The sequence below is a fragment of the Mercenaria mercenaria genome, chromosome 2 (assembly GCF_021730395.1).
Source record: "Mercenaria mercenaria strain notata chromosome 2, MADL_Memer_1, whole genome shotgun sequence".
NCBI classification, from domain to species: Eukaryota; Metazoa; Mollusca; class Bivalvia; order Venerida; family Veneridae; genus Mercenaria; species Mercenaria mercenaria.
Window position 1 is genome coordinate 29763384 of NC_069362.1, and position 22101 is coordinate 29785484.

Genomic DNA, 22101 nt, shown 5'->3' on the forward strand with positions numbered 1-22101 from the left:
AGTTGGTTAAAGCCTTTAATTTCAAATCATCATAGTATAACTAGAAATGTTGGCAAAATAAAAAGATAGGGCATTTTGCTTGATTTTTGCTAGACTGATTAAAAAAATCAGGATCTTGTACAAGTTTTCATAATTGGGGTCTATTGAAAACACAATTCTGATGACATTTACGCCAACAGAAATTTGTCTATCAATTAAATCTTTAAGACTTTAAATCAAACTGATTTAAGTCTCTACCCCACCCTAACCCATCACACACACGCTCCAACACAAACTAACAAAGCATCATTAAAGTCATTTTAACTCTTACTTGAATATAAGGTCTGACTCTATGGTTGAATTTGTGAAGTTGTATGCTTCCTGAAAGTCTACCCATACATTTTTAATGATATTCTGCTTCTGCATTTCCTAAATAACAATTATGTTGTATATTACATATTTTATATTACCTTGAAAAATATTCGTTAAAATGATTCGGATGTCGAATTTTATGTTTGTGTTAAAAATAACAATCGTCATAACTGATATTTGATAGATTATTTCCCTTCTATTAAAGCTTAGCATACAAACTGTACCGCCATCAAATTTAAAAGGCCCTTAGTCAAGAAAACCATAATTATTCATATGATATCCGACTTTGAAATATATAGCTTATTGAGTACTGTTTTATCTAAGATCATGCATAGATTTTACTGTTGTTATATTTTCTGGTCCTTGGCGATCTTGGAGTACATCCGTTTTTACTTTGATAGAATTCCGCTCAAGCAGGTGCTAGGGAGGCATGGGAGGTAATGAACATTTCATTACCTCTACTTGAACAGAATCAGTCAAACGGAGTCTGCAATTATTTTGCTTGGTTGCGTTCCATGCTTCCTGAGGATCTTCATATAGATTTTATTAAAAGAAGAAAGTAGCGTTCAGCGACCTACTGTAAATCTTCACTTTTAAACGAATTTGCTTAAATGTATAACACTGCAAGTGTACGTTGTTCCACATAATCCTTGTGGGTATAGCCCGAGGCTAGCCATTCCGAGAAAGGAGTTTATTTGCTTTTTGACAGCGTTCTTCTATGCGGATATTGACCTTCGTATTTGCATCTTGTCTAATTCCTAGGTGGGTAGTATATTTTGCCTCATTTAAACGCATATCACCATAACATATGCAAATGGGCGTACTTAGAAAACCCCTTTGTTGAAATTATAAGTAATAAAACGTTTCGGAGACTACCAACACTGAATACAAAATGCCGTGGTAAGCTTAGTAAAGAATGCGTCTAGCTAAAGTAAATAAGGATATTTCAGAAATGACTATAAGATTTAAATGATTTCTAATTCTTTTCCACGAATTATGTGAAATGTGAACGTAAATTTGTTACTCCGGGAATGTACCGGAAATACCACCAAGAGTTTTCGAATAAATTATTTGTACTATATTTCGAATTAGAGGGATGAATTCGAGCTGTCATTACAATAATTAAGTTTAAAAAAGACAAGAGAAAGTGGTTTAGCGAAATTTCTTCATTACCTTAATAATGTTTCATCAATGCCTGTATTTGACCCTCCTTGCTTGTTAACAGAACGTTAATTCTGTTTTATGAAACCCATAATGCATCTGTGTCAAATGGGAATTATACTAAAAATTATGATGGACCAAGCGAATCAATGTCTGTGATAATAAGTTTATCTTATGCATAATTGAAGGAATTTCAATTTACTACCAGTGTTAAAAGCAACACATAAAAGATTATGATAACGAGTTACAAGGTTACTACAATGACCGAGATCAACAAAATATCTTAACAAGACAATAAGCATCCGAAGACAATAAATTGTAAATGACAAAAGTATTGATATTGATCTTCGATCTGTACACATTTCCTGATTTTATTTTATCTTGGGAATATTCCATTTCACACAGATATTGACTATTGCAGACACTGAACTACAATGCTCATTATATCAATTGAAAGGGAATACTAATTTTTGACTGCATTTGATATATTAAAGACAACAAGCCAAGAATACCATGAATACATGGGGAAAGTTCATGCTGAAGGCAATGCTTTCTAACTGCTATTAAAATGCACTCTGTCCATCTGTTTTGTTTTGGATAGAATAACAAAATCCGAAAGTGTTTGTGTTGTTATGTTTCACATAGTAGTTATCAATCTAAAAATATTATGATTCGTAAAAGGTTTAATAAAAGCAAAAATCCAACAAGATTGATTTTATTGACTATGTGACAGACTGAAAGATTAATAGCTTCTTTAACATTATTTCAAATAATAAAATAAATATCTACAAATATAAAAATATCCCACAGACACATTTGAGAAATGTTTGAAAAATGACTGTGTCATCCAGCACTGTAGAAGCTTGTAGAGATCACATTTTCCATAAGATATTGTTGTTTGTGGCCCAACCATTTTAGTTTGTTTGGAAATATTTGCTAAGTGCATGTCTATCACTTACTGGATTACGCGATATTAGACACGGAAACCATTGATAAAAGACGTTCAGCATTCGACAATGTTTTCTGGGAATATGTAAGTGCATTACTTTGCAAGATTATAACAGATAGTCAAAACAATACACAGGGTATCAAATTTCTATCATTTAAATAGTATGTAAATAATTATCATAGTTACTGAAAGGAACTGACATACAGTGCACAGATTGTATTTGTATTAAGCTCCGCATACATTGTATACAGTATATGGATTATGTATGCATGTGTTTATGTATATATGTGTATATGTATGTATATGTTTGTTTGTTTGTTTGTTTTGTGTTTAACGCCGTTTTTCAACAGTATTTCTGTCATGTAACGGCGGGCAGTTAATCTAACGAGTGTTCCTGGATTCTGTACCAGTACAAACCTGTTCTCCGCAAGTAACTGCCAACTTCCCCACATGAATCAGAGGTGGAGGAGTAATGATTTCAGACACAATGTCGTTTATCAAATAGTCACAGAGAACATACGCCCCGCCCGAGGATCGAACTCACGATCCCGCGATCCGTAGACCAACGTTCTACCTACTGATCTAAGCGGGCGGGCTGTATGTATATGTGCATATATTTGTATATATACATGTGTATGTTGTGTATATATGTTTATATGTATATATTTGTCCTCTTTCTTTTACCTATACGTTGATTGGAAGTTTTCGGGTTGGGGTCCAACCCTCATGTTATATGTAACTGTTTGCAAACGTTCTATGTATCTTATTCTGTGATTTATTATTGTTTTAATCTGTACAGTATTCATACAGTCTCTAATTCTATTATAGAATGGCTATATGCATTTATATCATGTAATGTACATGTATATAGATAGGATTCTAATAAACAATAAATATAATACAATATCTCACTTCAGTTTAATCTGTATTTTACACTGATTTTGAAACAAACTTTCTAATTTCTAATAAACATTTATCTCAGTCTATAGATACCTTAAACTATTGTGTCACCAGTGTGACTGACAGTTAAAAGTGTGTTTTACAGTACATAAGCCAACACTGCTCTGTAGGAATAAAGTATTTTTGTCATGTTATAACATCCGCAGAATCCCATGGGATTGCTTGTTGTCGGAGTCTATGTAGTACGATGGATTCTGCAGATGTTATAACACGAAACGAAATTGAGTTAACAATATTGTAGCATAATTTGTACAAAACACTAAAGTGAATTCCATATATTGTGCATCAATGTAATATGAAGTTCATGATTTGCGGGAGAATGTCAATGTTTTTGTTATCACGTTAATTTGTCGTCATTTTCTCTTAAATTATCAGTTTTCTTGGCCGTAATACGTTTACACTTTTGCCATGGAAAGCGTGTATGTATAGCCGTATGATACCTACAAACTTGTACAGTCTAATAAGAAATAAGAAAAGCGGATTTTTCTGCACGTTGCCAGGTGAAATGCCCATGTTTTTGACGCACGTTTATAACGTTTGCAATTCAAACATATTATCGGACAGTAATGCTGTTTCAAAGAGTTAAATAAGTAAGCGAAACTAGGTAATTAAAATTACATGTATAAGAAAAAAAATAAATTATTAAACAAATATATATTCTAAAATTTAACACTTCTGTAAGCTTTGAGACGTTTATAAATGCAATAAAACATTGCATTTTTGCGCTGCAAAATAACAGCAACGCAATTTCGGATCCGCCGAACTTTGGGTAGTCACTTCAGATATGCGTTAGATACAACACAATATCGTAGTTTAATAAAATATATATATGGATCTATACGCAGTAACAATAATAATTTCATGAATATCACTACTAAATGAGGAAAATTTATCAACACAAAAATCATCACCATAGCCAACTTCATAAATATCATGATCTAAATCATCATCATCATCTTTTTTTTTTTCTTTTTTTTTTTGATTATCATCATCATCATCATCATAATTTGTCTCATAAACATGACTATTGTTCTTATTAGAGTATTTTTTACCGTCATCATCAGGTCAATATCAGAGTTGAAGTTGTGCAAAGATATGCATTTCGTGAAAAATAAAATCGATATATTTTATAAGATCAGTTACGCAATTCTACTTTTTTGTCAATGTAGAAAAATATTTAACAATAACAGAAAGACAAAGAAGGTATAAATGAATCACATCTTATCATTATAGCAGTAGAAGTTAGATTTACTGTTACCATGTTATATAAAGCCAAAACGTTATAATAAACTTCCAATGAAATATAAGTATAAACAAGTATTGTCCAAACAGACGGTCTTGCACGCGAAGTTATGTCGGCTCAATATGTGAAATGAAATGCATTGTGATTTTGATGCGTTTAACGAAAGATACTGTGTGAAATTACCCTATTTTCGTATAAATGATAGCGTAACATTGTTTTTGTATCGCTGGTGAAATAAAGATTAACATGTTTACAGGTAGATGAGGATCCAACAAGACATTCTTGCATAAACAATATTAGATTTACCAAAGCATTATGAAGTCTAGATCTATTTGTAATTAGGTTTCTCAAATATTTCATACTTATGTCATCCGTTGACATGTTCAGCAGAGCTTAAATAACGTCCACGGGGAATCACGTTTATTCATTCTATCGATTACCTTAAACGAAAAATTCAAACAAACAAGAGTGAGATTACCAAGGGCAGTCATTATTCATTGAAGAACTGCTGAGATGTTTCCTAAGAGAATTCAAGTTAAGAATTGTTATGCCGAGGGAATAAAAATCTCACAGAAAATTCTTAGGTAGCAAATAGAACTAATTTACGCGTTTAATCTATTTGCCGTACTGAATAATTACAGACGCCTTGAGTGACGACTGATGGGGTAATAACTTAGTTAAACTTAATATTAAGAGTTTAAAAGTTAATATATTGTTTTCTTAGAAACTAAGAGGGGAAAACTGTAATTGTTAAGTAAATTGTACATAATCAGAAGAGTACACGTAATACGAGTACAGTAAATGATTATAATATATATCTAATTGACTTTCACAGTTAATAATAATCATTGATAACCTTTCGGATGGTTGTAAAAAATCTGCTCTTTTAACCAGTTTAAGTATTTCAAAAGTGGTATGTCAATGTCCGTCAAAAGGGGATGCAAATGAGGTCTATGTCCTTATTATCTCTTTTTATTATTTTGTTAATGTTTTGTATGTATAATTATGTTGATCGTTTGTGCATACATTCACTGCTGTAGGGTATTTTAGGGTAAAAATTTGGGAAAGTAGTCATTCCTATTTGTACTGGTTTTTGTCCGTTATCAGCATTTGCATACTCGAACTTATACACACATTTCACAGAGATTCCATCGGACATTATGGTAAGGAATTCTATTAACAAACATTGAAAAAGGGACCTCCGTGGCCGAGTGGTTAAAGTCGCTGACTTCAGTACGTAGTATTTTCTAAAACAAATATTTCTTACTTTGGATGGATTTGCTTGAAAAAAAAATCTGGCATCGACATAATGAAAAAAGATTGACTGCCAAATCACTGAAAAAAACAATTCTGTCTCCAGGTCAGATTTAAAAAGGAAATATTTCCTGAGCTCTTAAAGCCATATTCTTTGCATTTGAATTGATTAAAAATTTCATTAGTAGAAGATATATATATATGAATATGTCTTTAGATATGTAACATTAAACGTAGGAATATGAAGTCGTTTTATTTACGTAATATATATATATTATTTACGTAATATATTACTATATATATATACTTGACAATGAAAATACTCGGCACAAGATGGAAGTCTATAAATCAAATAAATAAAATGACTTCACATGCCTTTCCAACAGTATTAAATTATAAAAATACAAACTAGTTTCGCCTATCGGCCCATCAGTGTACATTTAATATAACGTGACGTTACTATGGTAATGACGCGACGTCAATATAAAGGGACGTAATTTTGAAGATAGGATGACCAATTATGGGCACTGTTCTCTCAAATGGTGTTTTGAACTTGTACTTATGGGAATTGAAAAATCATTTAAATAGGCGAGACCCTAATCCTCTTGTCCGTATGCTTTAACTAATGACCAAAATTCACACAAAGGGCCCTAATATATATAGATATGATGTCGAGCGCTCGAAATAAGATGTCGTGCGCTCGATATAAGTTGTCGTGTGAACGACATAAGATGTCGAGCGTTAGAGATAAGATGTCGAGCGCACGTGATAAGATGTCGTGCGCACGAGAAAAGATGTCGTACGATCAAGAAAAGATGTCTAGCCCACGAGCTTTGATGTTGTGCGCTCCAGATAAGTTGTCGTGCTCTCGAGATAAGATGTCGTGTGCACGAGATAATTAAATCTAAAAAAAATGCATTTTAAAGATACCACCGTACTGATGAGAGTAGAAAAGTTAGAATCAGTTCACTAAATTTTCAAAAAAGCTAGAATTAGAGAACATATAATATGATAAGGTGGTGGGGGTGGGGAGGGGGCTTATAGTATCTCGTTGAGGTTCAGGAATATTTACAGGAATCTCTTACTTTCAGCAATGTAACAGTCACTTCTGGATGCACATGCCATTAAACGGCTTATGAAATTGGCCTTAATTTTTTCAAACATTTTTAACAGAGTTTTAACAGGTCACCATTTAATTTCACCTCTTACTTTTTACTATTTAATGGCATTTTCATGACCATAGCTTTAATGCCATATATTAAAAAAGCCATGAAATAAGTACGTTAAAACCCGTTTAAAATATACCTTGTTAAAATGACTTTGAGGGTCATGAAAGGCTGCAAAAAATAAACCATTAAAATAGTTTAATTGGTTCCTTAAATCCCCATGAACATGTCTTAATTGGCATTAAATTAATGAGCCATTAAAGAAGGTACCCCTTAATTTCACATTAATTAGTAAATACTAAGAGGGCCATTATTTTTTTAAATACTCTTTTAATGGCTGTCAATTATTAGGAATTAGTTAATTGTCTCATTAAATATGTCAGATTCAATTTTATGACTTTGTAATATTTTAATGGTATATCAAATCAATGGCCATGAAAATTTACCACCAGAATTAGACATCATTAAGATAATTAACTTCATATTGAGATTTGCCTTATTGATTTAAACTACGTATTACTACACATGTAATAGTATCTATACATATGTACTATTTTGTAAAATGCTAGAAAATTATTTGAATCTTTTTTTCTCATTATTTTGTATGTAAACAAATGTAGCAGCCTTGTACAGACATTTGTCATATTGTATCCTCATTCTGTTATATGTTCATGTGAAATGAGAAAATAAATTGAGATTGTATTGTATTGTATTGCATTGTGTTGTACTGAGAGGGGTTTACAGGTACCGGTTTTACTATTATGATCAAGTGACCATGTGGGTAGTTTTGACTAACCAACATTTTTGTATTGACAAACATTCTGACCAAGTTTTTATTGGTTCAGACTTTAGGCGTCATGTGTATTCAAAAATCCATTGTTGATGACAATATCAGCACACAAATGGCGATCACAATTTAGATCCCCTTCAGTACTTTGTACTCTGGTGCATGCACTTAAACAGCTAAGAGTAAATTTGAAGTTTGAGGGATTGCATCACAAATAGCTCCCACCAGTCAAGCGTACCACACTCTTTGATTCATTGAAACGAAGAAGCCATTGGTCTGCCCTTGCCCCAAGTGAATTTAAATCGGACTGTAAATCTTCACAATCATAAGTACTGTTCCCTTCTCTATAAACCTTAGTTTCTACTCGAGCATTGGAAAATTTGAAAATCTAAACTGGTCTGAACACAACTCATCTTGTAAATTCCTTACCCCATCCACTCTCGTATACAAATCTGATTATTTGGACAGAAAAAACAGAAAACAGAAAAGTGGCATCATCAGTACGTATTTACCCTTACCAAAATAATATAGATTTATGTTATCAAATAAAGTAGTATGTTTTCATCCGACTTTCATTGAAATTAATTCGATTTTTTGTAGGAACACAATTTGGCAAACATTTGAAGAAAATGGCGTAACTGCACCAAGGGGAACTAACTTTAATGCAACTAAATATAACATCATGATATATTATACACGTTGTATGCGTAGTATGTATTTATTGTGATTAAAGTCCATTTTAGAACAATATAGGACTGGAATTATAAGCATTCAATGGGGCGAGCGCAAGTCAAAAAAAACAACAAAAAAAATCATTGTTTGTCTGAAAATATGCGAATCACATTTTACAGAATGTAAGATTTAATGGGCATCAAATTGCTGTTAAGGGCCATTAATTTTACTCTTATATGAAATTGCACAGAACCCAAACATTTAATGGGCATTAAATCAAAGTTAAGGGCCATGAATAATCCTGTTAAATTCAAAATATACAGAATTTCATTATTTTTTCAAAGCTATAAACTTTTTTAGCTACCAAACCAAATTTTTAACGGCATGATTCATGGTCAAAAATGGGTGTTTTAATGGTATTTTAACATGTAACCCATTAATGTTGTGAAACCTGTTAAATAAAGTGAAGCAAGAATTAATGGGGTAAATTATAGGTTTTTCCTATTTCATTTTTTATGTTAATTATGCACGAGGTTATCTGTTGTAATCGCTTGTATTCGTCGTCGTATTTATCACATTTATCCTTGTCAGCTAGTATCGGAGATTCTTTTCAAAGTAAATGCTAGGTGCTTAATATTAAGAGTTTTCATACAATATGATCAAAATTGTGAATCATTACATTAACAAAGTTTCCCTCACTGAAACCTGAAGTATTCTTTTATAAATGCAGAGGATAAGATGTTATCCAATATTGAAAAGACTATATCTTCTTTATCGCTGGAAATATTTTAATGAAAATAACATCAATTATTAATCTTTTCAAGACAACATGTAGATGTATAACTCAGATCACTGATTCCAGGGACAAGGGCACATTTGAAGTTCAAATGTTACTATCACATTACTAGTATTTTACTGTATCAATATCGAGGCGGCATCAGGGTGTATTACTCACCTTTAGTGATAGTTCAATTATTTCTACATCACCTGATAACCCGACATAATATTCCGTATCGGGTTACATTTTTTTCTGGTTTGAATGACGTAGTCGACTTTATTCGAATTATTACAGCTATCTAGAGTGTTCTATTCTCGTATTTTGTCCTCTAACATGCGTGAAAATACCTGTAATAAGAAAAGATTAGTAAACTTGGGTAACGTAGTAGATTCTAATACAGTTAAGATCATATTTAGATGCTAAATCATCGTAAAGCTAAGGATTTAAACACAGCTTTTATTTAAATGTTAGATAACATCTTATCTTCTGCATTTAGATTAGAATAATTCAGGGTTCAGTGAGAAAAACGTTGCTATTGTGATGATTCACAATTTTATCCATATCGCATAAAAAGTTTTTATATTAAGCGTCTAGCCTTTACTTTTTTCTTTATCAGCAAAATAATCACCGGATCAACGGGATAAATACATGCTTTTATTGATTTTTATTTCAAACAAGATATAACGCTAATCTTACTTACTAGGCGACGAACAAACTATAGTATACCTAGATGGTTTCAGAAACAGGTGGCATATTAAGGAGATATCAAGACAGTTACATTATGTAGCGTTGTGAAAATACCTAGACCCGACAGTTTATTCTTGTCTGATGTCTCTTTGAAACTGGTTTTTACTGGTATTTTTAAACGAATATTTTAATCTTTCAAGTTTTGAAGAAGTTTTATTTTTGCTGTATGTTTTGATGATTGTCTACTTTTGACTCGTACAGATACTTGCTTACCATTATACAAAAATGAAAACACTCCGAACAAATTCTAATAATATTCTACGTGATGTAACAAACTAAAAGTTTCAGGTTTTGTATATATATGCTTCCGCAAGATCTGCTAAAAGATTGTTTCAACATTGAACACATATTATAGGAATCTCCCACTAGTTGTGGGTAAAAATGGGAATATCCTGCACGAGGGTAACTGTTTAGGCGGTAACGAGGCTCCCATCTTTACCTGCTGCTTTTTCTTGCATGCCTTATTCTTCAATGTGTAGAAGATATAAACATGATAAAGGAAAACCCCTGGGTGTAAGATGAGTTTTTCTAGCACCGGAAAAGCACGGGAAAAACAGCATGCAAGAATTCCTTTTCTTGTTTCTAAATAGTGTGGTTTCACATTCTAGACTGATATATGTTATAGGCATCATTCTGCTACATTAATGCTTTAATAGTTAATGCAGACAAAAGTCGTGAAATAGAGGACGTAACAAAGTTACGTTCCAGTAATGAAATCGGCTGTATTATTTCACTGGGACGTTGCAGACATTGAGGAAAATAAAAGACTGCCTATGATCATGTTGTGTGCTTTTTTCTAAAATGTTTCAGCTGAATTAAGGGTTCTTGGTGAAAGTTTGTCGTTTGTTAATAAACTTTGCAACACAACGTTGTCGACAATATCATTAAAATACATGTTTTACATGCTGTTCAATTTTCATGTCAAACAATTTTTCTTTCTATGATTTGTTGTTGTTTGAACTTTGTTTCTCAAGGCCTACTTCGAAACCTTAAACAATGTTGAGAAGCGTACCTACACCTGACAGACAGATTTCAACCTAAAAACTATAAAAATTCTTAAGTTCTTACACACTTCAAATATTAATTATATTTTGCAAAAGCATAAAGAGTACATCTGTAAAGCTGTTAGCTTAGGCATTTGGTCCCTTATTAACATTAGAAAGTGCCTTTCATTAGAAAGTGTCTTTAATCTTAGTACACAAAATATATGACATCAACATCGTCTTATGAAATGTCACAGTTCTATTTGTGAATATATCTAGATATTCGTAAGACAGTTACAAATGTATAGTGTGATCTCAGATGTAAAGTTTAGGTAGCTCGGAATTAGAATCCTGATAAAGGTTATTTACTCAAAAAGTAGGGAAAAGGAGAATATTGCCAGTGAAGAACAGATTTAAATATTACCTTCTGGATAAAATCAATAATTCAATTTATTCAAAAGAAACCTTAAGATACAATCTAGACCGCAGTCATGTGGTCTTGTTGTTTGATTATTTGTTATTTATGTGATTTATTATGAATGATTTAACAAGTTCAAAGATATGCACTTAAAAGTGCTTAAGCATGTTTAATAAATTACAAAATGAAGATATCAGATAATAATGAATTTTCTGCAGTTCTTGCAAGTATACATATACATACCAGTCTGCACATAATTTTCATTGTGAAAGTTGACAATGTGTCCATGCGTTTGTGTACTTATTTTTCACGCAACAAGATATAAGCAGATTCATTTTATTTAGGAACGCTGAATAGGGAAAGGCTCATAATACCGTTGTTTTGAATATGACTGCCACACATTTTGTTGTGAACACGAAATATACATTAAGCTCTCTTTAAATCCTATTTTCGATAGGTGTTTTCTCATATGATTGTTAAATGTTTGAATACGAGTTATCAAAGTATCACGCAATCCATTATTACTTCTCTTCATAGATCTCATATCACATCTTCATATGCAGTATTAAAAGAAGCGTATGTCTAATCACCAATCTATACATATCGTTGCTTGTCTGTTTTAAGGTATTGGACCCGTAATAGAGTATCTGCTTTTTGAAGAGTATTCAATTCCTACCATAAACCTACTTTGACTGCAATTTTCAGAGGGGCGTAGGTTCAAACCCCACTGGGACCAAATTTTTTTCCCATGTTTTCCTTTTTTCTAGTAAGTTTTTACTTCTTTCAAGACTAATTATGGATGAATTGTACAAAAGTGGAAAATTTTCATTTTATAAGCGATTTTTTTGCTGTTCAATGTGAATTTACCTCTGAATCAGGAGAGGTAGAGTTAGACATCTTTAAAAATAATGAGTTACTTGCGGTAAAAGTTCTCTATTCTGCCTTCATTCTTTAGATTACATATTGTGGAAGAAATGCAGGTAGGTTTTACTATTGCCCCAAGGTTATTTTTGAATGAAGTGAGCAAAATTCAAAACAGACCCACAGGATTCGACCTTAATTTTTCAATGTTAGAGTTAGAATTCTGTCTCATTAAATCTGTTTACTTGAGGCACCCTAGACAAAAATGATTTTTACAGTTTTATTTTGTGTTTTATAATTGTTTAACAATAGTTTGATGTTTCTTTTATCAAAATTAATGCTGTAATTAATTCTCTGCAAACGTTTTAGATAGTGGCGATATCACATTGAATTTTATCTCTTCTTGAGCGTGAGGAAATATAAATTATACAAAATAAAAAAAAAAAAAACGGTACGGTAAAAGTTGTTTAAAATTTGCGACACAGTGTAAAACATGGTCAACTTTAAGAATATACCAAGCAAATGCCATTTTTTAAACGTTACTATTAGGGGTCCAATACCTTAATTTAAAATTTAAGCCTAATTGCACTTTAGATATTAGTTATACTCCAGCAGTGTTTAAAGACACACCTGACAGTTTCCTATATGTATACAGGCAAAAATTTCCAACAGACAGAATTTCTTTAAAGTTTGTGTACTGACTGAGAATCAGTTTAAAACGAAAAGGAAATATGTATTAAAAATCATAAGTACATGTGCTTGATCTTGAATTATATGCCCTTGAGAATCAGAAAATACTAAAAACATTTAAGGGCAGAAAATTCAAGATTAAGGCAAATGAACTGTGCGTTTTAATCAATAAAGCTAATTAAATTCAATGAAAATGCACCAAATGACAATCAGCTATCAACTAGGTGTATTAAATGTATGTCATAGGTCATAAAATAAGAATTGTCATAGGTCATAAAATAAGAATTGTCAAAGGTCTATAGTATCAATACAATTTATATATTATATTCCAATATTTTATGATGCATTCTCCTCTACGACCTATACATCCCAATACAATAATCTACTGACGGATGCCGTACCATACTAATCCTATAACGTCACATAACCCTTCCCGTGAACCCCTTTGTTATTGTTGTCCGCCATTATCTAATAGATAGATTGATAGGCATTGTACTGTAATAAATATATTATATATATATTCCAGGTACGTTCCATATTATATTTAATACACACTATATATGTAATGTCTTAGTTAAGTCATACATTGTTTTATACTGCGATTGTAATATGCTTTTAATGAGAAATCGTATGTAATGTTTTATGTGGACCCTTTGTTATTGTTGTCCGCCATTATCTAATAGATAGATTGATAGGCATTGTACTGTAATAAATATATTATATATATATTCCAGACTTCCTCATAAAGAACCCATCGCACATAAAAGTCCCCCGTGACATTTGGCGCCCAAGAAAGGAGTATGAGCAAAGTCTACGATACTATGACTTATCAAGATTATGGACTATTCAAGACTTGGAAAAGGACCGGTTAGTTTTGGGTTTTCCCCTACACCTGTGTTTACCTGGATTTCCCCGGATAATATATAGACTAGTGACGTCACAACCATATACCGACCAGACCATTGGATAGTTCTATACAGATAATAGGAATTCCCTATATTTGTAAACATTGACTCGTGCGCACGGATTGGAATCGTTGGGTACCCGAACTAAGAAGTAAGCAGCTGCAGCATTTGTCGTTCCGTCGTCGTACTTGAAGACCTTAATCGTCGTTGGAGCCATCACAGTCGTCGTCAACGGATATAGAATGGATTCGTGCCATGGAGACATTGTGATTTTCAAAGTTTGATACTTTGACAGGTGTGACATAAACAATCACATTGAAACTTTTGAATTTGGTGTGTAGTGTATAAATCTGGATTAGAAATATTTTTATGGATTATATATTGATGGATATACATGTAACTGGTAAGAAGTTTTAGTTAAGATTTTATAATTTTACAAACGTACTTGATTTTGACACTAGGCTGTCAAATTTGACAGGTGGTTTTACCCTCATGTGACTGTGTGAATAAACACTATAGTATAGCATTTGATGCTTATAGTTGAAAATTTAGTTAGAATATCTGCTAAGTGTTATAGTTTTGTTGGCGGCTGATAAATTTTTGCAAAGGTACACTAGCACAATAAAACGTCTAACACCTGCCTTTCAAAACACTACCTTTCCAATATTATCGATAAATCCTATAGTTATTGGTGTATAATCCATAAGCCCCCATAGCGCAGTCGGTTAGAGCGTTGTCCAGAAAAGTTGAGAAAAGATTTGAGATACAGTAGGTGTTGGTTCGATTCCAACTCGGGCCTTGAAAAGTTTTTTTTTTGTGTCAATATTTTTTAATATTTATTTTTGTGTGTGTGTCAAGGTATTATCTCAAGCAATACAGTAGTATCATACAATATAATTTAATTATATTGTATGATAATAAATTCATTACCGGCGCGTACAAATATGTGATCACAGCGGTATTTTGAACACGGAGTTTTCGTACAAGACAGGTTTATTATTTTCTGAAGATATTATTTTTTGATTGAATTCAGAGAAAAATATCTTATAAGAGAAGTAATTTAGAATATTTCTTTCGATATCAGTCGGGACATTGTTCTTTAATATAATCACATTATTGAAAATTTGTGATAGTTATTTGATTGCACTCGATAAATCTGGGCGCGTTAATACGGTCGATATTTATCGAGTGTATATAACACAGCCTGCGTAGCTCAGTGGATAGCGCGTCGGACTACGAAGTGAGAGATCGCGCGTTCGAATCTCAGTCGGAGAAGGTTTTTTTTTTTTTTTGCTTTTTTTTGTGTGTACTAAATATATACAGAAATATATATTCTGTATTAATTATTTTAATAACTTTTATATTTCTCTATGAAGAATATCTTTTGATATTTTCATAGGGTTATATAGGACATATTGTAAGGATCCTAGTTGTTTTCTCTCTAATTCACAAACATATCTGTACACTTCAAGAAAACACATAAAACATACAAAATTTCAAAGTTCAAAAATAAACAATAATCAAAGTTCTGATATTTACATTTGATACATACATACATACAAGGTTTTCACATATATATTTCATACTCAAACCACAACATTGAAACTGAAAATCCTGAAAGTGAATGAAATGTTGAAAGGGTTTTGAAATGAAATAGACTTCAGTTGAATACTTGAAAACTGCTATTTTGAAGAAAATAAATCTCATTGAATGAAAGGAATTGTAAACTTGAGAAGTTGAAAAGAAATATTTGAAATGTGAAATATTAGTGCAGTGCTGAGTGTACATGCAATAAATAAAAAGTATTTATGAGTGAAACTTGAGAAGTTGAAAAGGAATATTTGAAACTTGGAGACTAATTTGTGAAATATTAGTGCAGTGCTGAAAGTACATACAATGAATAAATCGCGTTTATAAGTGAAACTTGGAAACTGATAGGTCAATATTAGTACAGTGCTGAAAGCGTTTATAGGTGAAATTTGAAAGGTTGAAAAGAAACAGCTGAAACTTGGAAACTAATATGTGAAATATTAGTGCAGTGCTGAAAGTGCATACAGTGAATAAAATGTGTATAGAAGTAGAATAAATTGAAGACTGAATGAAAGTGAAAGCTCAATATACAATAAATAGGCTTTGCAAAGTGAAAGGAAATATTATTGATCATTGATCACTTAGTACTGAATGAAATTGAATTGAGTTGAAATTGAAAAGTGAACATAAAGCAATTAGTACAAGCTGAAAATAAAAACAAGTGGATAGAAAGTGAATTGATCAAAGTGAGCATATAAGTGTTGCTATATGAAGTTCTGAGAAAACTTTGATATGTCACTTTGAAAAAAAAAAAAAAAAGGAACATAGGTGAAATATCAAATGTTGGAGATACCGGAATCTATATAGATAGATGTTGAAAACATAATATTAAGAATAGGCTGAAAATTGATAATTCAGTAAATGAGTTAGACACTTAGTGGTACAATAAAACATTTGCATATAATTCCGGGTATTATATGAACAAGTTTTGAACAGAATATTGTGTGAAGTGATAAAAATAAAGTGAATGTGATGTGATATTTTGCATAATCAGTCGCAACTAAAGTGAACACAAACAAGCGTAATAAAGAAAACGTGTATAACAGTATAGTGATCGGTTGGTTTGGTGAAATTGATAGTGACATTGTGAAAGGTTGTTGTGAACTAAGAATATATAAGAGATGGCTGAATATATTTCACCGTATGATTTACGCAGACTTACGTTAGAAAGGAGAAGGAAACAAGCACTTCTAGAAGAAGCCTTTAGAAAGGAGGAAGAAGTAAAGGAAAGGGAGAAAATGCTTAAACAAGAGAGGTTGAAAAACCTTCAAATGCAAAGAGAATTGCTAATACAACAAAGGAGAGACTTGCGAGTCGACAGAGAAGATAAAGAGGATATAAACTCAAATGAAGAAGAAAGTATATATGAGTATTTGAGCGAACACGGTTTACCCCTGGATGATTTAGCAATTGTAGATGAGTTAGATTTTGAAGAGGGAGAAGCACTTTGTAATTCAACACACGAAGAAGCAAGTATTGCAAAGAGTCTTTCAGGTGTAGAAAATCCAGAGAAAGAAATCAATTTATCAGGCGAAATTGAAAGACTTGATATAATGTTGCAGTCATTCAGACATGAGGATGGTTTTGTAAATGATAAAGATGAACATACTGATTCAAGAGACTTTACTGTACACAAAGAAATATCTACCAATGAAATTGGAGATACTTTCAAAGTATACCCTGAACAAATCCATTATCAGAATACTGAAGCTGAAACAAATAAATATATTGAAAAAGATCAAGTGCCAAATGAAACTGTATCAAACAGCATAAGTCATAGAATGACACAAAAACCAGAAAATCCTGTAATAGATAGAGATATGGTTAACGACAATGTAGAGACAGGATACAGTAGAAACCAACAGAGGAGTAGAATAGAAGAAGATATTGCGAATCTAGAAGAAGAAATAGCGACAGAAATGTCTGCAAAGAAACAAGATGTTGAAATAGATCAATACTCGAAAGCAACAAAAGTGAATTACACACAGGCTGAATTGTTAGAGAGATGGAAAGAGTTAGGAAAAGAATTAGAGGAAGTAAATAATAGACAGTTAACAAGAGGAGAAGAAAATAAAGGTAGAGGACATGTTGAATGGTTTCAGACAGAAACAAAGATTGGTATAAGTACCAAAGGACCTTCACAGTCATCGAGTCATAAAGCATATAAACAAAGAACAGATGAAAGTGTTCTTAGAAATGTTAACGATATAGATAGAGGCATGTTAGAGAAACAGAACAGTCGGACAAGACAAAATGCTAAAGTAAAAACAGAACCTGATAGATTAGAGGAGTTACAGAGACAAAAAGATGAAATAGATAGACAGTTAAGGGAAGAAACATTAGAAAGAGATAGAAAGTTATTAAAGGAAAAGACGGAAAGGGAAGAGAAAATACGACAAGTATTAAAGAACTATAAAGAAAAGAAAGAAAGAGAAAAGACAGAACAAGAGAAGAAAAGAGAGAAACAGAGACAAGAAGAAAGAGAAATTATGGCTCGTATTGAAAGACTCAAAATAAGAGAGAAAGATATAGATAGAAAGAAAATGCAAAAAGAAGAATTACAGAAAAAGAGTTGTGAAGAAATAGAAGATCAGCGGATGAAGGAAAGATTGAGAGAACTGAACAAAGAAGAAGAGGAGATACAAAAGAGAATACATGAAAAAGAAGAGAAAGATAAAACCCCCAGTGTTGAGAAAGAAAACAAGATTCCAAGTGAAACAGATGTGTTCGCAAAGCTTGAGAAGACTATCCTCGGAAAGCCATACTTACCATCGTTTGAAGGCAATCAGTTCGAGGAATGGAAGTTAGAAGTATCTTGTTTATTGAAATCAGGATTATACCCAGATTACCTGATAGCCCAGTTAGTTCGGAATTCTCTCAAAGGAAAGACTAGAAGAGTTTTACTTACCTTACAGCCTGGTGCTTCTGCAAGAGAAATTCTAAGAAAAATAGAATCCGTATATGGAAATGTAAAAAGTGGAGATTCTCTTATTTATGATTTCTATTCAGCAAAACAGTCATCAAATGAATCTTGTACAGATTGGGGAATCAGAATTGAAACACTTTTCTATCAAGCCGTTGATAAAGGAGAAGTTGATGAATCTAGAAAAGATGGCAAACTAAAAGAGAGATTTTGGAGAGGATTATTTTCAGAAAGATTGAAGAATGCGACAAGAGTGACTTATGAGTCTAGCGATTCTTTCGAGAAGTTAAGGAAAAAGGCAAGATTGGAGGAAGTTGAAATAGATACAGTAAAAGAAAATAGGAAAGAAGCAAGTCCAGGTGAAATAACAGAAGATAAAACAACACAGCCGAAAATACACCAACCGATAAGGACTTCAGAAACAGACTCGAAATTAGACATGATACTGGAGAAAATGAAAGCATTGGAAGAGGAGGTAAATGAGTTGAAAAGACGCCAGAATTCAGAGGAGAAAAGATACAATAGTGGTTTCTCGCAGTCAAGAGGTAGAGCCAGATTCAGAGGAAATGCTGGTTATAGTGCACGGTACAGAGGTAGAGGATATCGAAGTCCATCGCATCAAAATAGAAATAGAAACAAACTTCAATCAGAAAATGAAAGAACCCCGAAAGAGAAGTCTGAACAGAAATCTGAAAAGTCTGATAAGAAAGACAAAGAGACCGGCAAGAAGGACAAACCTTTAAACGGGTAGATGTCTCTGTCGCAGGGCAGACCAGAGACTCCAATGAACAAAGCCCTAGGAATGAATTGTATGAAAGAATAGTAGGATCTTGTAATGAAAACGAAATTGAAGTTGAAGGAAATAGAACAGTTGGACTTATAGATACCGGCTCAATGGTAACTACAATAGCAGTAGATTTTTACAAGTCCTTAGACCCTGTACCTCAACTACGTCCATTACAAGACTTTGATTTAGAAATAACCAGTGCTAGCGGAGAGAAACTTCCATACAGAGGATATGTTGAGATAGATGTTAAAATACCATGCCTAACAGACACTGCATTTTCTGTTCCCGCTTTAGTAGTGGCTATGACTGATTACAACAGAAAAGTTCCATTAGTAATTGGCACAAATGTTATTAGACAAGCAAGATTAGAGCTAAAAGATGAAAGTGATATACCAGAAGCATGGAGCAATGCATTTACTTCAATTTGTACAACTAGAGCAGGTATTGCGAAAACTACAAAATCAGTCACTTTACAACCATATGAATCGACTGTAGTGTCAGGTTTTGTGAGAAATATGAGATCATGTGATGCAGTTGTTACAGAACCATCAGACAATGGATATTCTAGTAAAGTCAATGTATGTCCAGAGTCGTCAAGCTGAACGAACAAGGAAAAACATCAAGGGTTCCTGTTAAAATATTTAATATGTCAGCTAAAGTTATAACCATTCCAGAGAAAGCTAATATCTGTGAACTACACGAAGTTGATGTCCTCAGGTCAGCTCCCATCAGTCCTCCGTCAAAGGCACAAGTCCAGCAGCAAGCAGCATCTGAAAAGAAAATAAGAAATATGTTAAACAAATAGATGGAATAAAGTTAGAAGGATCAAAATTATCAGAAGATCAGATTAAAGAAGTCAACACCTTTTTAAGTAAATGGGATCATATTTTCTCGAAAAGCGTCACTGATTTAGGCTCTTGTAATCTGTCAAAACATGAAATCAAACTTGAAACAGAAAAACCATTTAAAGAACCCCATCGTCGCATATCACCGTCATTGTTTCAAGAAATCCGAGAGCATTTGAAAGAAATGCTCGAAGCTGGAGCCATCCGAAATAGTGAAAGTCCATATTCATCAAATATAGTTGTAGTCCGCAAGAAAGACGGCACAATTCGCTTCTGCCTAGATTACCGGAAGCTCAATAGTTTGACAATATAAGATGCTTATGGCATTCCTCGCGTTGAAGACACACTCCATCTATTGTCTGGCGCAAAATATTTCACAAAATTGGATCTTAGAAGCGGATACTGGCAGATAGAAATAAGTGAAAAGGACAAACATAAAACTGCATTTCAAGTTGGTACACTTGGCTTTTACGAATTCAACCGGATGCCGTTTGGACTCTGCAACGCACCAGCGACTTTCCAGCGTGTGATGGAACGTTGCATGGGTGAAATGAATCTTCGAGACTGCTTAATTTATCTGGATGACGTCATAATATTTTCAAAAACTTTCGAAGAACATCTTAGACGCCTTGATGCTGTTTTCACACGTCTAGAAGAACACAGCCTAAAGTTAAAGGCATCAAAATGTGAATTCTTTCAATCAAAAGTCACATATTTAGGTCATGTTGTGTCTGAAAAACGGAATTGAGACTGATCCTGAAAAGATAACTGCTGTCAAGTCGTGGCCAATACCATCATCAGTCAAAGAGGTTAGAGCCTTCCTTGGTTTCACTGGCTATTATCGACGCTTCATCAAGAACTATGCTAGCAAAGCAAGACCTCTTAACGATCTTCTAGTCGGATCTTCTACCACCAAAAAGAGCAAGAAGCAGACAAAGAGCCATAAAGTGAAGAAAATACCGTTTGTTTGGGGACCAACACAACAACAAGCATTCGACAACCTTATGACGCATTAACACATCCACCTATACTAGCATATGCTGACTACAGTAAGCCGTTCAAGCTTCACACGGACGCTTCTGGAACTGGTCTTGGAGCAGTCCTTTACCAAGAGCAAGATGGATACGATCGCGTTATAGCATATGCAAGTAGAAGCCTAAAACCATCGGAACGTAACTATCCGGCACATAAACTGGAATATTTAGCACTTAAATGGGCAGTTGTGGACAAATTCCATGATTATTTATATGGCTCTACATTCGACGTGTTAACCGACAATAACCCGTTGGTGTATGTCTTCTCCAGTGCTAAACTTGATGCCACCGGACATAGATGGATGGCAGAATTAGCAAACTATAAATGCCAAATTCGTTATAGAAGCGGAAAACTAAATGCTGATGCGATGGCCTACACGGAAATACATGTACAACGAAGGAGATGAACAGTTCTTGTATTTCCTGACATCCTCAAAGCAGTTTCATCAGCTATCGAAACATCTACTGACGAATCCCCAGTCGTTTACAGTTTAGTGGTCGCAGATCCATCTGCATCAAATAGAATTGAAGTATCCCAATGTGAAAATATTTCTCCTGCATTTTTGGGAAGTACTGCTTTGACACAACAAGATTGGATCAAAGCTCAATCAAAAGAGGATGATTTGTTATCGGCCATTAAATTCTGTCAAAGCGACAAGTCTCAAAGTGCAGACAAAATAAAGCTGAGAAGATATTATCCCATGCGTCACAAACTTCTCGTGAAAGATGGTATTTTGTTCCACAAAGGGACTGTAAATGGTTGTGAATACGATCAACTTGTTGTACCTGAACTAATACGCCATATCATCTTCCAGGCTTACCATGACGATCTAGGCCATCAAGGTCGTGACCGCACTTTATCCTTGATAAAACAGCGATTCTTTTGGCCAGGCATGGATAAATACATAAGGAACAGTATACAGCATTGTGGGCGATGTATAAGGAGAAAGACTTTACCTACCAAAGCCGCAGAAATGGTTCCAATCACATCTTCAAG

General features: G+C 33.3%; 1 protein-coding gene across 1 annotated transcript; it reads left to right on the plus strand.

Moving 5' to 3' along the window:
- Window positions 1–16636: 16636 nt before the first annotated feature.
- On the plus strand, window positions 16637–19189 carry LOC123555936 (calponin homology domain-containing protein DDB_G0272472-like). The gene has a single exon (XM_045346523.2). It carries the CDS (start codon window positions 16637–16639, stop codon window positions 19187–19189), a length of 2553 nt encoding a protein of 850 aa, XP_045202458.2.
- Window positions 19190–22101: the final 2912 nt, after the last annotated feature.